Source organism: Coregonus clupeaformis, unplaced genomic scaffold (assembly GCF_020615455.1).
Source record: "Coregonus clupeaformis isolate EN_2021a unplaced genomic scaffold, ASM2061545v1 scaf2003, whole genome shotgun sequence".
In the NCBI taxonomy this organism is placed as follows: Eukaryota; Metazoa; Chordata; class Actinopteri; order Salmoniformes; family Salmonidae; genus Coregonus; species Coregonus clupeaformis.
In genome coordinates this window covers 15,001-34,534 of record NW_025535457.1, presented here as the reverse complement: position 1 = coordinate 34,534, position 19,534 = coordinate 15,001, and the positions used below count along the sequence as shown (strand labels likewise).

Below are 19,534 nucleotides of genomic sequence, written 5' to 3'. Positions count from 1 at the left end.
AGAGAGAGAGAGAGAGAGAGAGAGAGAGAGAGAGAGAGAGAGATGGCCACTGGCCAGACCCAGCTGTCACCTGCTGGGAAGTCATACAAATGAAAACAAGTGGACAGCCTTTACCTCCTAGACCCAGGACCTCCTCTCCTCTCCTCTCCTCTCCTCTCCTCTCCTCTCCTCTCCTCTCCTCTCCTCTCCTCTCCTCTCCTCTCCTCTCCTCTCCTCTCCTCTCCTCTCCTCTCCTCCTTCACCCTCTCTCTCCTTTACCTCCTAGACCCTAGGAACCCCAGGACCTCCTCTCCTCTCCTCTCCTCCTTCACCCTCTCTCTCCTTTACCTCCTAGACCCTAGGAACCCCAGGACCTCCCCTCCTCTCCTCTCCTCCTTCACCCTCTCTCTCCTTTACCTCCTAGACTCTAGGAACCCCAGGACCTCCTCTCCTCTCCTCCTTCACCCTCTCTCTCCTTTACCTCCTAGACTCTAGGAACCCCAGGACCTCCTCTCCTCTCCTCCTTCACCCTCTCTCTCCTTTACCTCCTAAACTCTAGGAATCCCAGGACCTCCTCTCCTCTCCTCCTTCACCCTCTCTCTCCTTTACCTCCTAGACTCTAGGAACCCCAGGACCTCCTCTCCTCTCCTCCTTCACCCTCTCTCTCCTTTACCTCCTAAACTCTAGGAATCCCAGGACCTCCTCTCCTCTCCTCCTTCACCCTCTCTCTCCTTTACTTCCTAGACCCTAGGAACCCCAGGACCTCCTCTCCTCTCCTCTCCTCCTTCACCCTCTCTCTCCTTTACCTCCTAGACTCTAGGAACCCCAGGACCTCCTCTCCTCCTGTCCCTCTCCCCTCTCCTCTATCTCTCCTCCCTCATCCTGTCCTCCCCCCCCCCTCTCTCTCCCTCCCACTCTCCCTCTACCCACCTCTCCTCTCCCCCTCCTCTGCTTCTACCACCCCCTGTCTCTTCTGTCACAGGAGGACTGGAGAAAGTACAAATCAAATCAAATAAATTTGACATATGTCACAAGCTTCATAAACAACAGGTGTAGACTAACAGTGAAATGCTCAGGGGCCCTTCCCAACAATGCAGAGAGAAAGAAAATAGAGAAATAATAGAAAAATAGAAAAAATAATAACAGGAGGAATAATTCCACAATGAGTAACGATAACTTGGCTATATACACAGGGTACCAGGTAATAACATGGCTATATACACAGGGTACCAGGTAATAACATGGCTATATACACAGGGTACCAGGTAATAACATGGCTATATACACAGGGTACCAGGTAATAACATGGCTATATACACAGGGTACCAGGTAATAACATGGCTATATACACAGGGTACCAGGTAATAACATGGCTATATACACAGGGTACCAGGTAATAACATGGCTATATACACAGGGTACCAGGTAATAACATGGCTATATACACAGGGTACCAGTACAGAATCCATGTGCAGGGGTACCAGGTAATAACATGGCTATATACACGGGCTACCAGGTAATAACATGGCTATATATACGGGCTACCAGGTAATAACATGGCTATATATACGGGCTACCAGGTAATAACATGGCTATATACCCAGGGTACCAGGTAATAACATGGCTATATACACGGGCTACCAGGTAATTGAGGTAGATATAGGTAGGGGTAAAGTGACTAGGCAACAGGATAGATAATAAACAGTCACAGCAGCGTATGTGATGAGTCAAAAGAGAAGTGTAAAAGGGTCAGTGCAGATAGTCCGGGTAGCTATTGGTTAACTATTTAACTAACTATTTAGCAGTCTTATGGCTTGGGAGTAGAAGCTGTTCAGGGTCCTGTTGGTTCCACACTTGGTGCATCGGTACCGCTTGCCGTGCGGTAGCAGAGAGAACAGTATAACTTGGGTGGCTGGACTCTTTGACAATTCTCAGGGCCTTCATCTGACACCGCCTGGTATAGAGAACTTGGATGGCAGGGAGCTCGGCCCCTGTGATGTACAACCAACTTTCTAGCTCCGCCCATAACTTCCTGACTTTATAGCGTTCCCAGAAGGCATGGATTATTGAGTCATTGTTAGTTTTACACTTAAGACATGACTCTGCCGTTTGTGCTGTAGAATTTGTGAATTTTGTCTCTATACATTCGTTTTCATTCTATACATTAGTTTATACTGGATTAAGCGTACATTTTAGTTAACTGTAATTTAGTTAGTTATACTCCAACTTGACCTCCATCTTGTGCCAACATCTTGACCTCCATCTTGACCTCCAACTTGTGCCAACATCTTGACCTCCAACTTGACCTCCAACTTGTGCCAACATCTTGACCTCCATCTTGACCTCCAACTTGTGCCAACATCTTGACCTCCATCTTGACCTCCATCTTGTGCCAACATCAGTTCATTTTAAGTCCTGGTTCCAATAGTTAAAAGAGATTGTCCGTTTGATCGGCTCTCTGCAAGGTTCTGATTATATCTTACCTATCATATGACCATGTCACGCCCTGGCTCTGGGGACACTGTTATGTTGAGCCAGGGTGTGTAGATCAATGTGTTTTGTTTTCTATGGGTGCTATTTCTATGTTGGCCAGAGTGGCTCCCAATCAGAGGCAACGAGTGTCAGGTGTTGCTGGTTGTCTCTGATTGGGAGCCATATTTAAACAGTCTGTTTTTCATTCGTGTTTGTGGGATTTTGTTTCCAGTCGGTTTGTGTTAGACCGTGAACTGTCACGATATCGTTTTGTTGTTTTGGTCATTTGACGCTAAATAAAGAGTATGTTTGCCTGCAACGCCTTGGTCCTCATCTGTTCCTGACGATCGTGACAGACCATCCTTTTCCCACTCAAATAAAATCCCAGGAAGGAATTGGCTCTGATGCCTTACTGTGATCTATATGTGGTTGTCCCACTGGCTATCCTAAGTTGAATGCACCAATTTGTAAGTCGCTCTGGATAAAATATCGACATTTTGTGATATGTAACTTTTAAGTTTTATGTATTTATAAAATGATCTACATTGGTCAGTTCAAAATTACTTTTTTAATTCTTGTCATATAAATACATGTATTTCCTGTTACCAAGTCATTTACGGTTTCTATGCGTTTAGTTTTCCATGTGGACCAAATTATCGGTGAATTCTGAAAAGCTATCCAAGGATTGTTCTATACGGTTGTGTTTTGTAGGGAGTGATATTTGTTCTTGTAGAACACGTTACATTTTCTTCCGTAATGTTATAGTGTTCTTAACTACGAAGTCGTTAATGTTCTTAGCTTCATCCTTTGAAAACAGACACTTAAAAAGATTCTGGGGGGTGAGTATGTTCATCTTCAATATGTCTCCATGGTTCCTCTTTACTGCATTTAATGTCGCAAGTAAAAGTCGTGGGTAGCGAGTTGATACAATTCCAAGTCCGGAAAGTTAAAACCACCCTCACACTTAGGAAGATGTAAAACATCATTTTTTTCTTCTTCTATGAATTGTAGAAGGGTAAGATGTTTTGGGATGTTTCTATTGGTTCCCTTATCCCAGGCAAGCTCAATCAAGCACAGATAAAGTATTCGAAATGAGCTCAAATAGTATTTGGACCCAGGTCTGCAGGCTATGCCGGAGAGGGAGGTTTTATTTTGTAGTGACTTCTGAATTCCAGGGAAATTGGAGCTGGAAGAGAAGTTATTGAAGCATAACTTCCTCCAGTCAGCCAGCTGGCTCTTAAAGTTACAACGTTCAAGTGAAAACTAAATATGCAAATTAAATAAGGTCATTTTAATATGGGGATACATTTTTCCATTTGTCCATTAAACTTGTTTTTGTCAGTTTCTTTTCAGCTTTGTAATGAAACAGAAAATGAGGTCAAGCTCCAACTGACATCTTTAGTTAACTTTGTTATTTTCCAAACTATATAGAAAAAATATGCAGAGATGTAAAACTGTGTTTTTTCCTTCTAGTGGGTTTGTCACAAAACCTACTCCAATTTGTTTCTGATTGTCTCCTGCCCTCTGGTGTAGAGAAAGTGTATAACATGTTTTGTCCTCAGAAATCGCAGACCTTGGGCAACAGTATGTCAGAACATTGTTAAAATGGGAGGCCTAGGGAGATTACTCATTCATTGGTATGTATTATCATCATGCCCAGTAAGCTTCCAGTCAATAGAAACATTTGCTTTTAAGCACAACACATTTGTGAATGTGAGAAAGATTTGCTTTGTAATAAAACCCAACACTTTGTAGTGTTTCATAATGCTGAAAGAGGATGCCAGTATCTTACAATGTTGATGTACAGTTCAACAAAATGTTTCTTCATTAAACAAAGAAGTATTCCAGAACTATTCCTTCCCATTTCCCTCAGGGACTGTCTGTCTGTCTGTCTGTCTGTCTGTCTGTCTGTCTGTCTGTCTGATTGCCTGCCTGCCTGCCTGCCTGTCTGTCTGTCTGTCTGTCTGTCTGTCTGCCTGCCTGTCTGTCTGCCTGCCTGCCTGTCTGTCTGTCTGTCTGCCTGTCTGTCTGCCTGCATGTCTGTCTGCCTGCCTGTCTACCTGTCTGCCTGTCTGTCTGCCTGTCTGTCTGCCTGCCTGTCTGTCTGTCTGTCTGTCTGTCTGTCTGTCCTGTCTGGTGTCTGTCTGTCAATAACTTTTTAATCCCATACTTAATTGTTCTGCTGACATAAAAGCCCTGATTCAAATTACAATACATTTGAATCCAACATGTATTTCATTGGTGTCTCTTCAATGGACATGATAGACTTTACCAATGGACATGATATACTTTACCAATGGACATGATAGACTTTACCAATGGACATGATAGACTTTACCAATGGACATGATAGACTTTACCAATGGACATGATAGACTTTACCAATGGACATGATAGACTTTACCAATGGACATGATAGACTTTACCAATGGACATGATAGACTTTACCAATGGACATGATAGACTTTACCAATGGACATGATAGACTTTACCAATGGCCATGACTTTACCAGAGGGAGACGAAGTCATTACTGTAGGCTGATGGGTTGTAATTACCTAAAACGTCTTACAGTCCCACAACAATACGGCCCTCTCGTGTGTGTGAGTGTGTGTGTGATGTGTGAGTGTGTGTGTGATGTGTGCGTGTGCGATGTGTGTGTGATGTGTGCGTGTGTGTGTGCGTGTGTGTGCTATGTGTGTGTGTGTGTGTGCGACGTGTGTTGTGTGTGTGTGTGTAATGTGTGTGTGTGTGCGATGTGTGTGTGTGTGTGGACTATGATACAGTCCTTCCTTTCCCTGGAAAGAAAAATGTTTTCTGAATTGCAATGACATACACTTATTATAATTATTATTATTGTGAAAATAATTATTCATGCTTACACACACTGACAGAGAGACGTTAAGGACATGACAGTTGATGTGGTGGAATGATTTCACACAGAGAGACGTTAAGGAGATGACAGTTGATCTGGTGGAATGATTTCACACAGAGAGACGTTAAGGAGATGACAGTTGATCTGGTGGAATGATTTCACACAGAGAGACGTTAAGGACATGACAGTTGATCTGGTGGAATGATTTCACACAGAGAGACGTTAAGGACATGACAGTTGATCTGGTGGAATGATTTCACACAGAGAGACGTTAAGGACATGACAGTTGATCTGGTGGAATGATTTCACACAGAGAGACGTTAAGGAGATGACAGTTGATCTGGTGGAATGATTTCACACAGAGAGACGTTAAGGACATGACAGTTGATCTGGTGGAATGATTTCACACAGAGAGACGTTAAGGAGATGACAGTTGATCTGGTGGAATGATTTCACACAGAGAGACGTTAAGGACATGACAGTTGATCTGGTGGAATGGTATCTGTGTACAATAAACTATAATAAGGTATGTTGTATATAATCTGTATTGATACGTGTGGTACAACAGTAAGTCATTGTGCATTATCCCTAAACATGAATCATTGGTATACTAGTCAGGACCCAGGTGGGATTATGAATCATTGGTATACTAGTCAGGACCCAGGTGGGATTATGAATCATTGGTACACTAGTCAGGACCCAGGTGGGATTATGAATCATTGGTAGACTAGTCAGGACCCAGGTGGGATTATGAATCATTGGTAGACTAGTCAGGACCCAGGTGGGATTATGAATCATTGGTATACTAGTCAGGACCCAGGTGGGATTATGAATCATTGGTATACTAGTCAGGACCCAGGTGGGATTATGAATCATTGGTATACTAGTCAGGACCCAGGTGGGATTATGAATCATTGGTATACTAGTCAGGACCCAGGTGGGATTATGAATCATTGGTAGACTAGTCAGGACCCAGGTGGGATTATGAATCATTGGTAGACTAGTCAGGACCCAGGTGGGATTATGAATAATTGGTATACTAGTCAGGACCCAGGTGGGATTATGAATCATTGGTACACTAGTCATGACCCAGGTGGGATTATGAATCATTGGTACACTAGTCAGGACCCAGGTGGGATTATGAATCATTGGTACACTAGTCAGGACCCAGGTGGGATTATGAATCATTGGTATACTAGTCAGGACCCAGGTGGGATTATGAATCATTGGTATACTAGTCAGGACCCAGCTGGGATTATGAATCATTGGTAGACTAGTCAGGACCCAGGTGGGATTATGAATCATTGGTATACTAGACAGGACCCAGGTGGGATTATGAATCATTGGTAGACTAGTCAGGACCCAGGTGGGATTATGAATCATTGGTATACTAGTCAGGACCCAGGTGGGATTATGAATCATTGGTATACTAGTCAGGACCCAGGTGGGATTATGAATCATTGGTATACTAGTCAGGACCCAGGTGGGATTATGAATCATTGGTATACTAGTCAGGACCCAGGTGGGATTATGAATCATTGGTATACTAGTCAGGACCCAGGTGGGATTATGAATCATTGGTATACTAGTCAGGACCCAGGTGGGATTATGAATCGTTGGTATACTAGTCAGGACCCAGGTGGGATTATGAATCATTGGTATACTAGTCAGGACCCAGGTGGGATTATGAATCATTGGTATACTAGTCAGGACCCAGGTGGGATTATGAATCATTGGTATACTAGTCAGGACCCAGGTGGGATTATGAATCATTGGTATACTAGTCAGGACCCAGGTGGGATTATGAATCATTGGTATACTAGTCAGGACCCAGGTGGGATTATGAATCATTGGTAGACTAGTCAGGACCCAGGTGGGATAGTGAAGCCTTTGGGATTGCTGCTTCTGTTCCTTCATACCTAATTTATTGTATCACATCACATCATATACTACATTTGAAAAGATTAAACCAGATTATGTTTTGCATTTAGTTGTCTGTTTAATGTACATATGATCACAAAAAGTTACAGAATCACCTTTCGTAAAAAATAAAATAAAAAAATAATCGGAGGAAAACATTGTTGTGCTATTATTTCTTAATATCTTTGATTAATCTGATCTCCGCATTAATATGACTATTTAAAAAAAATATTTAAATAAGAACAGATGTTGATTTCTCAACATTCGTCAAAATAAATTGTCTTGGTGGGAGAGATGATACAACAAGAAAAGGGTGATCATTCATGTTTCGGTTAAACTGACATATGGAATTGTTTTAAGATGGTCATACTATGGATAATTTAAATACGATTTGATAAAATATTGATTTTGTCCTTTACTACTAAAGCCCATAGAAACGCATTGAACAACACATTCATAAATGGCAAAAAAGACAGTCAAAAAATGAATCATAAGAAACAAGGTTTTTGAGGTGTCTGTCCTAAATCTAGGATATCTTTTTTTAAATCAGGAAATATTTAGATTTGTGTTTTTTTTTACACATATTTAACCCTTTTTTTGGGTAGGCCAAAACTACCTTCATACTTCCATTCGTTTTTTTAAACCGGTACCGGTTACCTTCATACGAGGCCGTAGAGCAAAACGGAGAACACCATCGTGTTCGTGAGAATCTCCCCTTTCCATAGAGTGGTCATAATAGTAGGTCAAAACATTCGGACGCTACAGACGTTTATGTAAGAAGAACGATTTTCGGGATGTATCATGGTCTGACAAACACCGCTCTGCCACCTTTCACCTCAGATGCGGAAGTGCAGCACTGGCAGATGCAGTGAATTGAGACGCACCCCCAATACAAAACAACCAGATATCTCTAGTTTGAACTGGGGATTTTGATGGGGATTTTTTTGTTATGTAACTTAGATTGACGCACCGGTGCATCATTCGACTCTAGGGGGTTAAACGAGGAAACACTGAGGATGGGGCCCAAATGTCACCCTATTCCCTACATAGTGAACTACAAGAGCTCTATGGGCCCTGGTCAAAAGCAGTGCACTAGTTAGGGAACAGGGTGCCATTTGGGTTCACCGAAGGTTTACAAAAGGGTTCTTCGGCTGTCCATGTGGGAGAACCCTTTTTAGTTTTTCGGTTCTATATAGAACCATCTACTTGGAACCTACAGGGAGATCCGAAAACGGGTTCTCCTACTACAGGGACAGCCAAAGAATCTTGAATGGTTCTAGGTAGCCACCATGTTTTCTAAGAAGAGTGAATTATAATGTAGCCTGGGTGAATTGTAATGTAGCCTGGGTGAATTATAATGTAGCCTGGGTGAATGATAATGTAGACTAGGTGAATGATAATGTAGCCTGTGTGAATGATAATGTAGCCTGGGTGAATGATAATGTAGACTAGGTGAATGATAATGTAGCCTGTGTGAATGATAATGTAGACTGGGTGAATGATAATGTAGACTAGGCGAATGATAATGTAGCCTGTGTGAATGATAATGTAGACTGGGTAATGATAATGTAGCCTGGGTGAATGATAATGTAGACTGGGTGAATGATAATGTAGCCTGGGTGAAATTAATTATAATGTAGCCTGGGTGAATGATAATGTAGCCTGGGTTAATTATAATGTAGCCTGGGTGAATTGTAATGTAGCCTGGGTGAATGATAATGTAGTCTGGGTTAATTATAATGTAGCCTGGGTGAATGATAATGTAGCCTGGGTTAATTATAATGTAGCCTGGGTGAATTATCATGTAGCCTGGGTGAATGATAATGTAGTCTGGGTTAATTATAATGTAGCCTGGGTGAATGATAATGTAGCCTGGGTTAATTATAATGTAGCCTGGGTGAATTATAATGTAGCCTGGGTGAATGATAATGTAGCCTGGGTGAATGATAATGTAGCCTTGGTGCCAGTCTGTTTCTGCTCTCTTGCCAACGCCTTATGGAACTGACATGAAGTTGGCAAGACAACCTGGACTCAGGGGTAGACGTAAAATAGTAAACGGACACTCCAATTTGTATGGTATGTATTAATTTGTGGATGTCCATCATCCATTTCGTAAGATATGTTACTGATTACAATTTGTATTATATGTTATGAATGGCAATTTGTACAATATATTACGAATTTCAATTCGTACAATATGTTGCGATTTTGTTGATATGTTACAATTTTGTTGATATGTTACAAATTCCGATTTGTTGTGGCTAACGTTAGCTAGGTGGCTAATGCTAACGTTAGGGGTTAAGGTTTACGGAAACAGGTTAGGGTTAAGGTCAGGGTTAGGAGTTAGGTTAAAGGGTTAAGGTTAGGGTTAGGGGAAGAGTTAACTAACATGCTAAGTAGTTGCAAAGTAGCTACAAAGTAATAAGCAGTAACAAAGTTCCTAATTAGCTAAAATGCTAAAGTTGTCCGTGATGAGATCCGAACACGCAAACCTTCGGGTTGCTAGACGTTCCCGTTAACCAAACGTAACATATCATACTCATTTGAGCGTCTTGGATCTACATTTACTGTGTTACGTCTAGTCTATGAGACCAGGTTGGGCAAGAGAGCATCAACAGACTGGCACCAATGTTCCCTATAAGCTGCGGACGTGCTCGCCCCCCCCGCACAGTAGCCTGAGAATGCTGCACAGCTCCCTGGGACTGCCGTGCAGAAATATCAGCCCACAGAGAGAAGCATGAGATTGAGCTTCACTCAACTTTCTAGAGCAGTGGTCACCAAACCGGTCGATCGTGATCCACTGGATCTCCAAGGTATTCCTAGTCGATCGCAAAACCTTTCTGTAAAAAAAACGATAAAGTCTTGTGTTCCTATTTTCTTGTATTCCTCTGGGGCTGTTGGCGGTAAGTGAACCCGATTCAGCTGCCCTGCGCGCCGGGTAGGCGAACTGTTGCCATTTTGAACCATTTCATGTGTCTGAAGGTACAAACTCTGCCTTCCCGGCGGGCCCAGAGAGCAAATCAAGTGCACTATGGGCCTACCGCTGGCCAATCGGATGGCTCAGATGACCGTGTCTGCAGTAACGTAGCAGGCGTAAAAGAAAGCTACAGCAAATTTGATACTGTGAGATTTTAAAACGTTTAAAACCGTGACTAGAGAGAGAGACTGTCAACGAATACAGCAAAGAGCTGCTGTTTTTATGAGTGAGTTCATGTTTGAAGTTCTTCCTCAGCGCTGTCAACACTTTGTATTCAACACTTTTATAAGCCATAAAATGAGCGTTCTTCCTATTTCCACTCAGCGCTACAACAACAACAAGCACTGCAGCAGTAATGAATGAGTAGGAAAGTGGATCTATAGGCTTGCGTTGTTGTTATTATTAAAGGCTTGGGTCTTTTTCTAACATCAAGGAATATTTCACTTTCTCTGTTCATAGGAGTAACAACCTGAATTTGTGCATGAGGCATAAATAATGCGGCGCGACTCGAGTGACGTTGAGAGGCGGACCGTCAGTCTGCTGCTCTCCCTCCGCTGAGACTGACCATCGGATGCAGGCACCATCAGCCCAGGCACCATCAGCCCAGGCACCATCAGCCCAGGCACCATCAGCCCAGGCACCATCAGCCCAGGCTCCATCAGCCCAGGCTCCATCAGCCCAGGCACCATCAGCCCAGGCACCATCAGCCCAGGCACCATCAGCCCAGTAAAATTAAAATGAAAAGTAAATTATTGAAATGTTCGCTCACTCAGCTGTGCTTCACAAGTAATACACCAACGGATCTATGACCGGTGTGATCTTATAGCCTACCTCAAATGTTGAAATATAATTTTAAGAAATGGCCCGAACAACAATGCATTGGCAGGGCAATTCAAGCAAAGCCAATATGCAGTGATAATGTATTGGACCTATAAGCCTACTGCACAAACCTCATTGCTACAGAACTGTTTTTAAATGGTTAATGTTGCATAGGCTTCCGTTTTTTAAAGTCGTGTAAAAAATAAATAATCTGAGGGGTAGATCTCTGCTTGCATTTTGACTCAAAGTGATTTTGACTCAGGAAAGGTTGGTGACCACTGTTCTAGAGTTTCCCCTGTTAACACTACCAACGTTTCCCTTTACTGTGGCAACTGTGATCGAATCAACGCAATATTATCCACTTCCAAAGCAACATACCGAAACAAATCAAACTATGCAAGAGATTTTGTTGTAGGCAGAACGCATCTGAGTAGGATTCTATTGCATTGACAGGCACTACTCAGCCCCTACTCTACACAGACCGGCACTACTCAGCCCCTACTCTACACAGACCGGCACTACTCAGCCCCTACTCTACACAGACCGGCACTACTCAGCCCCTACTCTACACAGACCGGCACTACTCAGCCCCTACTCTACACAGACCGGCACTACTCAGCCCCTACTCTACACAGACCGGCACTACTCAGCCCCTACTCTACACAGACCGGCACTACTCAGCCCCTACTCTACACAGACCGGCACTACTCAGCCCCTACTCTACACAGACCGGCACTACTCAGCCCCTACTCTACACAGACCGGTGCAGTATAACCAATCAGAGCTGCCTATATGCAAATAGACCATTGCCATATATGGATCTGTGCCATTTACATTGAACTGGACTGTGTTTACAGCATGAGCGGTTGTGAGTAGATGCGCTTGTTTTGAGATCAAAGAGAGAGCTGCATGTAGCCACGTGAGCACATTTTGTTCATATCCTTTGATAGTTAGTGAGTTATTAGCCCAGATATAGATCAATTGTAGTCAGCAATAGGGGAGTGATTGCTTCCAAAAAGAGCACAAAACATGTACATCTTTGAAAAGCGAGTCAGGTAAAGAGCTTTTTTTGTTGTCTTAAAGGGGCAGTGTTGTATTTTGAGACAGGCTTGGATAAGCTAAGTAGCCAATAGGCAGAGGGTAGCATAATTTGTCTGATCCTCTTTAATAATGGTATGGGAATAATAATGCAGTTAGATTTTTGACAACGTTCAGGTTTGCGCTCAGCAGACCTGAAATTGGCTGCCAGGTTAATAATAATTTATATGAGTTCTGAATGGGTTTCCCCATTAAAACAAGTCTTTACATGAGTTCTGAATGGCTTTCCCCATTAAAACAAGTCTTTACATGAGTTCTGAATGGTTTCCCCATTAAAACAAGTCTTTACATGAGTTCTGAATGGGTTTCCCCATTAAAACAAGTCTTTACATGAGTTCTGAATGGGTTTCCCCATTAAAACAAGTCTTTACATGAGTTCTGAATGGGTTTCCCCATTAAAACAAGTATTTACATGAGTTCTGAATGGGTTTCCCCATTAAAACAAGTCTTTACATGAGTTCTGAATGGGTTTCCCCATTAAAACAAGTCTTTACATGAGTTCTGAATGGGTTTCCCCATTAAAACAAAGTCTTTACATGAGTTCTGAATGGTTGTCCCATCTGAAGGTGTCGTTGCGGAGCACCTTGGCCAGTTTCTCGTTGAACGGAGTGTAGAAGTCCCTCAGTATCTCCTTGGTTACGGGGAGCATGGGCCCCAGGCTCTTATCGGCTGGCCTCCGCGTGTTGGAGGCGGGACTTTTAGTGATCTCTGCTTCCTTCTGCTCTGTCAACGGTCCTTTAATACACACATTCACATACTGTAAGCCACATACCAATCAATCAGTCAATCAGTTAGTCAATCAATCAACCAAATCAGTCAATCAACCAATCAGTCAATCAATACATTAATCAACCAATCAGTAAGTCAATCAATCAATTAATCAATCAGTCAAACGATCAATAAATCAAAAAGTGCTTTACAGTAACATTTACAGTAACATTTACAGTATCCTTTACAGTAACCTCTGTTACACCCTGATACCTGTGTGATGGTGAGACTAGTTGGAGTGTTGGTGAGTTATAGGGCTGTGGGGCTGTGCTGCCACCATCTGCTTATAGTAGGAATAGCATGGGGAAGTGTCCATATATTGATGTAGATCTTAGGTGATTGCACTCATAAGTAAACTTCAAAGAGCTTGCTAAGGATTAAAGCTCTGTGTTCAGCAGCTTCAATAGAGACTGATTGACTTGAAAGAAAGAAATGTTAAGGGCAAGAGTTGAGTACTTTCATACCCAAGTTGAGGAAGTCAAAGACTTTGTGCATTGTGTATTTCCTGTTGGAAGCGTGATCTTCAAGCCGTAGGACCAGAATCTGCTCTCTACTGTAGACTGTCAACCAGTCTAGTATGTAGACTATGTACAGGCCCACCTGCAACCTGACCTAGGAACAGAAAATAGACCGCTTAGTATAGAATATGTAGAGGCCAACGTGCACAGAGACACAATAAAAAAGGCAACACATGCATTGATAAAAGTCTTAGGAAGCTATCAGGAGAGAGAGAGAGAGAGAGAGAGAGAGAGAGAGAGAGAGAGAGAGAGAGAGAGAGAGAGAGAGAGGAGAGAGAGAGAGAGCTCAGATCTCCTGCATTTTTAACAAAAAATATAGATTTAGAGTTAGATAAAGTAGGATTTTTTGGCAGGGACATATACAGGATGCTACCCTCCACAACATAACCTTCATTCCAAACCAAAACTCCAAACCTACAACCTGATTTTGGACGGAATTACCTGGAAAGCTTTCTACTACCAAGGATTACTATTCTCAAACTATACAGCAAATGCTCTGGAAAACAAACAGAAACCTGAAAACACCATCCAACCTGGAACTGAGTGAGTAATGTTTAGTATGAAGCTATTTTTCACTTTCAAAAACCAAGAAGAAAAATTCATTACAATGATATATTTTATATTATAAGGACTGAATTCTAAGGCTACCAAGCTTAAGCTTGCTACAAAGAGATACAATTTCAATTAGCACTGACGTGTGAAGTGAGAGGTGTCAAAGCCCTTGAGCCCAACAATGGCAGGAGAGTCGTACAGTCTACCCCAACTAGAGGCCTTAGAAGAGGCCTTAGAAGCACCCCCCACTGTTCAGAGGTCATTAAAATACAGTACCCTCTGAATGTAAAAAAACGACAAGACACGAAAAGAGTACAAATTGAAACTTCTTTTGGGGAAGCACGAGACACTTTTTGCTGATTTGTATAAAAATGGGAATATAAGCAACCTTATCTTCCACACAGACCATCCCCCTGGCATGGCACAGTGCTATACTAGCACACTACCCCTCTGTTAAGAGGGGGGTGTTAGCGACGGGTGGAAACTCAGGATACTGGACAACGAGGACTCTGAGTCGTCTAATATTAATCTTTATAAATCTGGAACCGTTTTTGGTTCAAGGCAACACCAAACAGTTCCAGCTGGACTTTCACCTAATCAAAGAAATAGCTCAGCAGGAGAAGCTGTCCCTTGAGAAAGATACCCCGCCTACCCCGAGCGGGTCAGACCAGACCTCTTCATTAAATAACCCCACAGAGCAACCCCAAGCAGAAACTCAACTTCCCAGCACAGAGTACTACTCCCTCATTGAAATGAAGGATAAATTCACCCAGCTGGAGGTAAGGCAGGTGGAGCTGGAACAGCAGGTGAACACACTCCAGTCAGCACAGACCCAGACAACAGTCCAGCACAACAACACCCCTTAACTAGACCTGGAGAGCTGCAGGTGGAGAGAGACATGTCTGCACTCTGGACTGTGGTGAGACAACATCAACAGGAGAGAGAGCAGAGAGCAGAGAGAGAGAGACAGAGCACTAGAGAGAGAGTCAGAGTGCTGGAGAGAGAGAGAGTGAGAACGATGACGGGTGACATTGAACAACCCATTAGAGAACAGCCCACCTCAGATCCTGGCCAAAGTCTCGACACCGTAGCAGAACAGTACACCCTAGACCCTGACCATAGCCTCGACATCACACCCAGACAAACAAATGAAGAACCCCAAGCCCTGGGGACCCCAACCCCTCTGAGCAACCCCCCAGTCAGACACCCTGATAGACCTCATGACGACCCCCCCACACCCACTGAGGACATACACAAGCCACAGATTGTACTCCTTATGGACTCAAACGGGAAATACATACAAGAAAATAAACTTTTTCCAAAACACACAGTGTCTAAACTCTGGTGTCCAAACACCCAGCGCGCCCTAGACCTTCTGTCTGAGGACCGACTAGGATCACCCAGCCACATAATAATACACACAGGCACAAAACGACCTGAGAACACAGCAGGAAAGGGTGGCCACATCACTCAAGGGCGTGATAGAAAAAGCTTCTTCTACTTTCCCCAACGCACAAGTGGTTATCTCAACCCTGTTACCACGAAAAGACTTCCACCCTGCTACCATACAGCGGGTAAACGCAAGTATTTCCCGTGACTGTGCATCAAAACCAAATGTCTTCCTGGCCCACCACTCCACCCTGGAACGTGAACAGCCTTTACGACCAGGTCCACCTATACAAGGCAGCAGTGCCCACCTTCGCCCGGACCCTAAAGGATATCGCCCTCAACCGCAGACCCAACACCTCACACAGGAGCAACAGATCAACAGACACCCCCCTGCGGGACCCCCAGGACCTACACATAGAGGACCCCCGCAGAGAGGACCTACATCCAGACCACAGCACCATCAACCACATCTACACCCCCACCCCAACCAATTAACTCCCCCCAAGTCAACCATGCCCACACCCCATTTAGGCCCCCCCCCGATCAGAACTATGCCCCTCCTACCCACCCCAAGCCCCCACTCCCACAAAGAGGGCCTCAACATGAAAGTCACACATACGCCCAGGCCGTGAGCAGGCAAACAGGCCCAACACCCACTCTTACACTAGCCCAAGCCAATGGCATGTACCAGATGCTCAGCAGGCTCTGCTCAATTACTGGCCTGAGGCCAAACCACACAACCAACAACATTAGACACTTTATGGAACACAAAGCCTTCACTATTTCATCCTGGAATATTCAAGGCCTGAGGTCATCTGCCTTTGGCCTAAAGAGCAGGAATCTGGACTTCACCAAAGAAATCGGAAATACAGACATTGTCATCCTACAAGAAACATGGCACAGAGGAGACGGACCCACTGGTTGCCCTCTAGGTTACAGAGAGCTGGTAGTCCCATCCACCAAACTACCAGGTGTGAAACAGGGAAGGGACTCAGGGGTATGCTAATTTGGTATAGAGCAGACCTAACTCACTCTATTAAATTAATCAAAACAGGAACATTTTACATTTGGTTAGAAATTCAAAAGGAAATTATCTCAACTGAGAAAAATGTCCTCCTGTGTGCTACCTATATCCCCCACTAGAATCCCCATACTTTAATGAAGACAGTTTCTCCATCCTGGAGGGGGAAATCAATAATTTCCAGACCCAGGGACATGTACTAGTCTGTGGCGACCTAAATGCCAGAACTGGACAAGAACCTGACACCCTCAGCACACAGGGGGACAAACACCTACCTGGAGGTGACAGCATTCCCTCCCCCATATGCCCCCCTAGGCACAACTACGACAACATAACCAACAAAAATGGGTCCACGACTCCTGCAGCTCTGTCGCACACTGGGTATGTACATAGTCAATGGTAGGCTTCGAGGGGACTCCTATGGTAGGTACACCTATAGCTCATCTCTTGGCAGTAGTACTGTAGACTACTTTATCACTGACCTCAACCCAGAGTCTCTCAGAGCGTTCACAGTCAGCCCACTGACACCCCCTATCAGACCACAGCAAAATCACAGTCTACTTGAACAGAGCAATACTCAATCATGAGGCATCAAAGCCAAAAGAACTGAATAATATTAAGAAATGCTATAGATGGAAGGAAAGTAGTGTTGAAACCTACCAAAAAAACAATTAGGAAACAACAAATTCAATCCATTCTAGACAACTTCCTGGACAAAACGTTCCACTGTAATAGTGAAGGTGTAAACTTGGCAGTAGAAAACCTAAACAGTATATTTGACCTCTCAGCTTCCTATCAAATCTAAAAATCTCTAACAGAAAACCAAAGAAAAGTAATAACAGTGATAAATGGTTTGATGAAGAATGCAAAAACCTAAGAAAGAAATTGAGAAACCTATCCAACCAAAAACATAGAGACCCAGAAAACCTAAGCCTACGCCTTCACTATGGTGAATCACTAAAACAATACAGAAATACACTACGGAAAAGAAGGAACAGCATGTCAGAAATCAGCTCAATGTAATTGAAGAATCCATAGACTCTAACCACTTCTGGGAAAATTGGAAAACACTAAACAAACAACAACACGAAGAGCTATCTATCCAAAACGGAGATGTATGGGTAAACCACTTCTCCAATCTTTTTGGCCCTATAACAGAGAACAAACAGCAAAAAAATATACATGATCAAATGCAAATCTTAGAATCAACTATTAAAGACTACCAGAACCCACTGGATTCTCCAATTACATTGAATGAACTACAGGATAAAATACAAACCCTCCAACCCAAAAAGTCCTGTGGTGCTGATGGTATCCTCAATGAAATGATAAAATATACAGACCACAAATTTCAATTAGCTATACTTAAACTCTTTAACATCATCCTTAGCTCTGGCATCTTCCCCAACATCTGGAACCAAGGACTGATCACCCCAATCCACAAAAGTGGAGACAAATTTGACCCCAATAACTACCGGTGGGATATGCGTCAACAGCAACCTTGGGAAAATCCTCTGCATTATCATTAACAGCAGACTAGTTCATTTCCTCAGTGAAAACAATGTACTGAGCAAATGTCAAATTGGCTTTTTTACCAAATTACCGTACGACAGACCACGTATTCACCCTGCACACCCTAATTGACAAACAAACAAACCAAAACAAAGGCAAAGTCTTCTCATGCTTTGTTGATTTCAAAAAGCTTTTGACTCAATTTGGCATGAGGGTCTGCTATACAAATTGATGGAAAGTGGGGTTGGGGGAAAAACATACGACATTATAAAATCCATGTACACAAACAACAAGTGTGCGGTTAAAATTGGCAAAAAAACACACACATTTCTTTCCACAGGGCCGTGGGGTGAGACAGGGATGCAAGTTTAAGCCCCACCCTCTTCAACATATATATCAACGAATTGGCGAGGGCACTAGAACAGTCTGCAGCACCCGGCCTCACCCTACTAGAATCTGAAGTCAAATGTCTTCTGTTTGCTGATCGATCTGGTGCTTCTGTCACCAACCAAGGAGGGCCTACAGCAGCACCTAGATCTTCTGCACAGATTCTGTCAGACCTGGGCCCTGACAGTAAATCTCAGTAAGACAAAAATAATGGTGTTCCAAAAAAGGTCCAGTTGCCAGGACCACAAATACAAATTCCATCTAGACACCGTTGCCCTAGAGCACACAAAAACCTATACATACCTCGGCCTAAACATCAGCGCCACAGGTAACTTCCACAAAGCTGTGAACGATCTGAGAGACAAGGCAAGAAGGGCCTTCTATGCCATCAAAAGGAACATAAAATTTGACATACCAATTAGGATCTGGCTAAAAATACTTGAATCAGTTATAGAACCCATTGCCCTTTATGGTTCTGAGGTCTGGGGTCCGCTCACCAACCAAGAATTCACAAAATGGGACAAACACCAAATTGAGACTCTGCATGCAGAATTCTGCAAAAACATCCTCCGTGTACAACGTAAAACACCAAATAATGCATGCAGAGCAGAATTAGGCCAATACCCGCTAATTATCAAAATCCAGAAAAGAGCCGTTAAATTCTATAACCACTTAAAAGGAAGCGATTCCCAAACCTTCCATAACAAAGCCATCACCTACAGAGAGATGAACTTGGAGAGAGAGTCCCCTAAGTAAGCTTGTCCTGGGGCTCTGTTCACAAACACAAACAGACCCCACACAGCCCCAGGACAACAACAACAACAACACAACTAGACCCAACCAAATCATGAGAAAACAAAAAGAGAATTACTTGACACATTGGAAAGAACAAACAAAAAACAGAGCAAACTAGAATGCTATTTGGCCCTAAACAGAGAGTACACAGTGGCAGAATACTTGACCACTGTGACTGACCCAAACTTAAGGAAAGCTTTGACTATGTACAGACTCAGTGAGCATAGCCTTGCTATTGAGAAAGGCCGCCGTAGGCAGACCTGGCTCTCAAGAGAAGACAGGCTATGTGCACACTGCCCACAAAATGAGGTGGAAACTGAGCTGCACTTCCTAACCTCCTGCCAAATGTATGACCATATTAGAGACACATATTTCCCTCAGATTACAGCGATCCACAAAGAATTCGAAAACAAACCCAATTTTGATAAACTCCCTTATCTACTGGGTGAAAAAC

At 43.3% G+C, this 19,534-nt stretch overlaps 1 protein-coding gene across 1 annotated transcript in view; it reads right to left on the bottom strand.

Moving 5' to 3' along the window:
* Positions 1 to 12,160: 12,160 nt before the first annotated feature.
* Positions 12,161 to 19,534, bottom strand: part of LOC123488006 (carbohydrate sulfotransferase 15-like) — a gene marked incomplete at its 5' end in the record, with an annotated part of 20,132 nt that continues 12,758 nt past the window's right edge. The window contains 2 exons of the mRNA XM_045219037.1: positions 12,161 to 12,873; positions 13,371 to 13,518. Coding sequence (XP_045074972.1) covers positions 12,671 to 12,873; positions 13,371 to 13,518 — 351 coding nt within the window. The remainder of the gene's footprint in view (positions 12,874 to 13,370; positions 13,519 to 19,534) is intronic.